Source organism: Gavialis gangeticus, unplaced genomic scaffold (genome assembly GCF_001723915.1).
Source record: "Gavialis gangeticus isolate Ggan-Ray unplaced genomic scaffold, GavGan_comp1, whole genome shotgun sequence".
NCBI lineage: Eukaryota > Metazoa > Chordata > Crocodylia > Gavialidae > Gavialis > Gavialis gangeticus.
In genome coordinates this window covers 33,321,818-33,328,331 of record NW_017729004.1, presented here as the reverse complement: position 1 = coordinate 33,328,331, position 6,514 = coordinate 33,321,818, and the positions used below count along the sequence as shown (strand labels likewise).

The window sequence follows — 6,514 nt, the reverse complement described above, 5'->3', positions numbered from 1 at the left end:
TTTTTTTTTTTTTTTTAAGAAGTCCCCAAACCATCAAATACTTAATCAGAAACAACGTTTAAGGCATAAGTCTATTAAATCAGCAAGGGCTCCGATTTAATGAATCTCAAGAAGTGGATATAACAGTTTTACAAACAACTGAACCAATCTAAAATCCACTTCAACTAGAGTTTATTATTGTAGTACAGACTGCATAAAACTGAATGTGACAATGAAAAAAAAAAAAAAAAAGGCAATTTCGGCTGCTTTGTGAAATGAAAAATTATGTGTCTGTGTATGCAATCTTGGAACTTGATGTTCTGACTACAGACTAAGAGCAACATAAACAGCTTTCTAAGCCATTAATTTCTGCACAGCTGATTCCTGCTAAACAGTGTTCCCTATTGAGAGAATTATAAAAAGCATGGGACAGTTCCAGTGGAGAAGGCTGGCCTCATAATATCTAAACCAAGCCAACACAGTGATAGTGACATCAGTGCTACCACTACTTTAATCCCTATGGTTACTAAATGTCAAATAGTTTAAATTGCAATGAGGTTGTGGTTCATCATGATGAGATGAAGTTACTCAATTAAAAAAAAAAGCAAAGAAAAACAAAAAGACTAACTCCAAACCATGCAGAGTAGGGGGCAGCAATAGTTGCCAGCAGAACTGGGAGTGGGTGGCTAATGACCCAGCTCAGGTGGAAGGCAACCAGGCATTAGCAGCCAGGTACGGCCACTGCTTCTCTACACTATGTTGCAGATGAGTGGTGGGGAGAAAGCCCCCCTCTGCTAGAAGCCTGCACTGTCTGACTGCAGCACAGCACAGGCAGACTTCCCCCTCCACCAGAGCCCTAGGTGGCTGACCGCAGCCTGCTACAGGAAAAGCCCCCCGTATTGCCAAATGCTGCCAAAGCCACAGCTCCACAGGCCAGATCCAAAGATTCCACAGGCTGGTTCTGGCCTGTGGGCCATAGGTTGCCAAACCGTGATACCGAGCTCACCCATACAATGCTAAAGGGGCATTTATTTACCAAACATAAATCAAATAGTACCAAATGTACCATAAGACCAATTCAATTATAGTATAAGCTTATAAAGAGAAGCAGCACAGAAAACAGTTTTAAGCAACACACTTTTGAAAGTTTCTCTTACATTACGTTTGGACCACCATACCAAACAGCTGATGGATCACTTAATATCCTCCTAATCAAACAAATATTTCAAAACTTATTAGTTTGTTGCAGTACATCTAGGTCTTCCAAGAAAAAAAATCTTGTACTGACCATTGTCAGCCACAGATAAACCAAGATAAACAAATGATGCAAATCTAAATAAACCAATGATTCAAACGTATCTGTGAGATCCAAGTGATCAAACTTACTAGTTTTCATTAACCAAATAAGCTTTGCAACAACTGCCTTAACTGTGGAAGATACTTGAAACATCTCACCTTTTATGCATCTACCATACACCTCAATGATGATGACTCAAAAATTAATTTAGAATTAAAATCATTGACTGTCAGTGATGTTTGTATATCACCGTAACCCTTTACAGAAAGTATCGAAAGCAATTTTATACATACCATTGTGTATCTATCTGCTTAAACAACTCAAAAATATAAACTGTAGATTAATATTATCCATGTTTTGTCTATGAGAGAAATCAGTGACTGACAGTGGCAAGTGACCATCAATGCATCTGGACCAAAGTTCAGCAAGTCCATAAACTAAAATTCATAGCACTGGCCTCCCCTCCTCTGGAAGAGTTGCTAAGAATTGCTGATACTGAATAACTTCAAATCAATTCCACACGGTATATCAAAAAGCAGTTTTAAGGGAAACTCCCCTATACTGCTCAATACCAGGATCTTGTACATGAGAAGGATGAAAGGACAGTGTAAAGTACCTGTCATTACTAAAATATGGCAACTTTGTACAACCTGATAAAATACAAGAAAAAAAATTCTCACTATAATATTCCAATCGTAGCTTTATAGGAAGCAAATTAGAGACAGTAGGAAACTGCTAAGATTTAACTGAAAAGGGAAATAACAACAGTGATAATGTCTACAGAGCTATTTAGCTTACCTGAACTTGTTCTGTGGAGCTGCTACTGAGTTCATCTCCAGATTCTGAATCTTGATGGATTTTTTCTGAGCTTTCTCCTGCTGAATCACAAGACTGTTCAAGGGAAAAGCTGGTCTTTTCTATTTCCATGAACTCAGGACAAGGGAAATGGCCCACAGAGAGGGTCCTGTATTGGCTGGAAACCTTGGGTGACTGTAACTCATTATTTGGTTTTCCATTATTTTGGGCAAGGTCCAGATTCAAGCAAACAGTTTGACCTGGGCTACTATTTGGTCCCAGATTCTGATTGGCATCCCAAACTAGACCAGACACTTGAACTGGAGCAGTTTTTCCAAAACTAGAAAGTTCTGGTGACTTGTTCACATTTTCTGTTGACCTCTGTAACCCTGCATGCATCAGTTTCAAAGAACTATTTGGCAGTCCACCTGCTGGTTTAACAGGTGGCATCAGTGCTTTTCGTGTTACTTCTTTCACATACTGGGCTGGCACATAGAAGGGCTTGGAATGTTCCTCCTTTTTGACTTGCCACCAATCATCATTAGTTTTTTTCACCAACATGTATTTCTCACCTTGTTTTATCACAATCTTTTTATCCTTTGCCTCGTATTCATAGTCATACTCCACTTCAATGTATAACGGTACTGGAAGGATCTTCCCACCTTTGTCAGCCATCTCTAAGTGAAAACACTGTTCAACTTTCCAAACAAAAGATAAGCCACATTATGCTTACTTCTTTGGTATTTGTTTCTTTTTCTGTTTGTATCAGATGAGCTGGAAGAAACAAAAACAAAAGCTGTCTTCAGTCCACAGCCTATGAATAAGAAATGTTTTCAATACACTTCATAATTACCGGTACATATTGCATAAATCAGGGACTGGCAAAGTTCAGAAGTGGGAGGCTGCTTTAATGAAGCTTAACTCTGAGCATGGGCCACTTCCAGCCTGGCTCATGCCACCAGTTGCCCCACAAGGCAGCTGCTTCTCTCTGCTGCCTGGCTGTCTTGGGGGGCAAAGCCCCACCCCCGCCAAAACACTGCCACAGTCCCACCAGCTCTATGGATACAAGGCCATAGGTTGCCAACCCTTGGCACAAATTATCAAAGTCTGTCAAGGCAAATGGTAGAGTCTTGATACAATTAATATGATATGAAAATCAGTAACACTCCTAGATACTCTCAGCTATACAACAAAACATTATGTTGTATAACTTGGTCACAGCTTCTGTCCTGTAACACTGAAGAATGGCTTGATATCTGTAAGTTACCTATTAAGCCTATTGTTTCTATTACTTAGCAAAATAGATCAGGAAATTCTCTCAGCTGAAGTCAATTTCTTACTCACAGATGAGATTTAATTTCTTCATAAAAAACTGTGCTACTCCTCTCACTTATATTTAAAGTCTTAAAACAAGGAAGAAAAAAAAAAAAAAGAGAGAGAGAAAAGCGGGTATACTACTTACTACTCTAGCTTTCCCCCTGCTCCCAAGACCTCTCAGCCCCCTTCAAAGTGCTCAGAAATATATCTTCTAGTGCCACTAGAGCAGGGATACTCAACCCCTGGTCCACAGGCTGGATCCAGCCCATAGTGCCATGTCATCTGGCCTGCAGGGCTCCCAACAGGTCCATAAATTTGGCAAAAGGGGAGCAGTAGCACCACTCTCCTACCTCTTCATTTCCAGACCCATGGGAAGCCCTGGCCTCTGTATTGGGCAGGGCACCAGATCCCAGCACACAGGCGTGAACAAAGGCAGTTCTGGGCCCCAATCCCAGAACACTGGGGGCAGGAAGGGGCAATGCCAGGCCCCTAGGGCCCAACATGGGTGCATGGGGAGCAGGAAGGGCAATGCTAAGACTTAATCCTGACACACGGGGAAGGGACAAGGCAGTGCTGGGCCCCAGAACCCAATTTGGCCTACAAACTGGCCCCCTTGCCACTCATCTGGCCCACAGGGCCAACAGATTGAACATCATTGCCCTGTACCTTCTCCCACTATCCAAAGAATCAAATATGGGATGGGCCATCAATCCTTCCTAAGGATGGAGGATTTATCTGCTGTAACCATCACAACTAGTGGCTAAACTGATTGGTAGTAATATAAGATACAATGCAAATGCAAGAGACTCTTGCATCCAGATACAAAGTTCCATAGGCAGACACAGGCTTTTAATACTGTAGCAGTTGGCATGCCTGCAGATTTTAAGTGAGCTGTAACCCATATCCACACCATTAACAGGAATTGACACTCAGATTTTTTAATTTTTTTTTTTAAGTTGAGATATTTTATGTTATCTATTTACTTTTTGAGTTTTGGCACAATCAGAACCAGTCTGGAAAAAGAGTAAATATTAGCATCCGTAATTTTTTTTTTTTTTTTTTTTTTTTAAAAATCACTCTTTTTTTTATCTCATTGGAAAAAATGAGAAAACCTAGACAGAGGCACAAGAAAAAGACTGTAACAAAGCACAATACCACCAGAAAACTGAGATGACTGGAGATGAGAAATGAGCAAAGAGTGGACACAGGAATAAGGCTTTTCCCCATTTTCTTTGTAACATAATTCAATACATGTATTCTACTAAAATTTTGAAATAGGCTTTAACATTTGCCCAAATTGTTTGAAATACACTCCAAATCTTGAGCTTTTTTTCCACCCTGTTTAGCAATCCAAGCTGCAATGGTAAACTCCTACTGTAACGCATTTCAGAACTAGAAAAAACAAATCTCTCTGATTCTGACCGCTCCATAAATTTTAACTTAAATCATATGAAAATTAGATATCCAGAATACGATGGGTGGGGGTGTATATTTCTTTAAAGGTATGTTAAAAGTAGCTGGTATGTTATCTTTTTAAAAGAATTATTTTAAAAATAAATATGCCATTTATAGTTCACCAAACACTACTTCAGGAGGACAAATACTTGAAAAAGCTACAAGTTTTAAGTACCAAATTTACAGTCAAGTCTGCATGGGCATATGCAACACAGTGGCATTTCTGACTCTGCACACACCTCTCACAAAGTCCATCATACAAACCTGGCTACAGCAGTAGAGTCTAGTTTTGGAAACATTCAAGAGATCTTCCTGAAGGAAGCCTAGTCTTTCAAAATACCATGAAAGTCTATTGCCCACTGAACATAATGGAAGTGGAAGGAGTTAAGAACGTAACAGTACTGAGCTCACGTATATTTACACAAGTACCCATTTCCACAATCCATTTTCTATGTCATAAGGGTGACTATATTCCCCCCCCCTCCCCAATCAAAATTTATAAGTGGTCATTTTGATTGGGGAGTGGGGGGATACAGTTACTAAGTTGCAAGTTAAGGCTTATAAGCTGATTGGCCAATCAAGCTTATGCAAAATAGCAACTTCAAGGAGGCCAAAACTAGAATAAAAATACTGTTTAACATTGGGCATTAATGCCCTGATCGTAAAATCCCTATTACTACCTGTAGTAAAGTTCTATTCCCTTGATTTATAAAGTGATTAGCTTCTTTTGTCATACCATCAAAATAGATATCATATGAATGTTAGGTCTTACAAGCAAGGTAACCCCAATCATCTCTTACTTTACAAGCTACAATGTTCTCATCTCCAATCGATGCTGACCTCATGAAGGAACACCTTGAGAGGCTGGATACCTTCAAGTCAGCTGGCCCTGACAATCTATACCCCAGGGTACTCAAGGAGCTGGTGAGCATCATAGCCCAGCTCCTGGCACGGATCTTTGAGAATGCCTGGCACTCTGGTGTAGTGCCCGAAGACTGAAGAAGGCCATTGTGGTGCCTCTGTCTTCAAGAAAGGGAGGAAAGTGGATCCGGCAAACTACAGGCCCATCAGCCTGACCCCTATCCCAGGGAAGGTCTTAGAAAAGTTTATTAAACAGGCCATCCTTAATGGTCTGGCTGACACCAACATCCTGAGGGATAACCAGCATGGGTTTGTTGCGGGTAGGTCTTGCTTGACCAATCTCATTTCCTTTTACAACCAGGTGACCTATCACCTGGACAAGGGCGAAGAGATTGATGTCATATATCTTGACTTCAGAAAAGCCTTTGATCTGGTATCCCATGATCACCTCTTGGCGAAACTGGCCAACTGTGGCCTTGGGTCCACCACGATCCGCTGGCTGGGAAATTGGCTCCGTGGCTGGACACAGAGGGTGGTAACAGATGGAAGTCAATCGTCATGGTGCCCTGTGACCAGTGGGGTCCCCCAAGGCTCTGTCCTTGGACCCATATTGTTCAAAATCTTCATTAATGATGTGGACATTGGAGTCAAAAGCGGACTGGCCAAGTTCGCCGATGACACCAAACTTCGCGGCAAAGCATCCATACCTGCAGACAGGAAGGTGATCCAGGCTGACCTGGACAGGCTCAGCAAATGGGGGGATGAGAACCTGATGGTGTTTAACACCAAAAAATGCAAGGTTCTCCACCT

At 41.2% G+C, this 6,514-nt stretch overlaps 1 protein-coding gene across 6 annotated transcripts in view; it reads right to left on the bottom strand.

The window, feature by feature from the left end:
* The window catches only part of ARHGAP12 (Rho GTPase activating protein 12), a 183,643-nt gene that overhangs the window by 168,176 nt on the left and 8,953 nt on the right, over positions 1-6,514 (bottom strand). For all 6 annotated transcript variants that reach the window (XM_019508204.1, XM_019508201.1, XM_019508205.1 and 3 more), the window contains exon 2: positions 2,075-2,845. In XM_019508204.1, coding sequence (XP_019363749.1) covers positions 2,075-2,746 — 672 coding nt within the window. In that variant the 5' untranslated portion in view covers positions 2,747-2,845. The remainder of the gene's footprint in view (positions 1-2,074; positions 2,846-6,514) is intronic.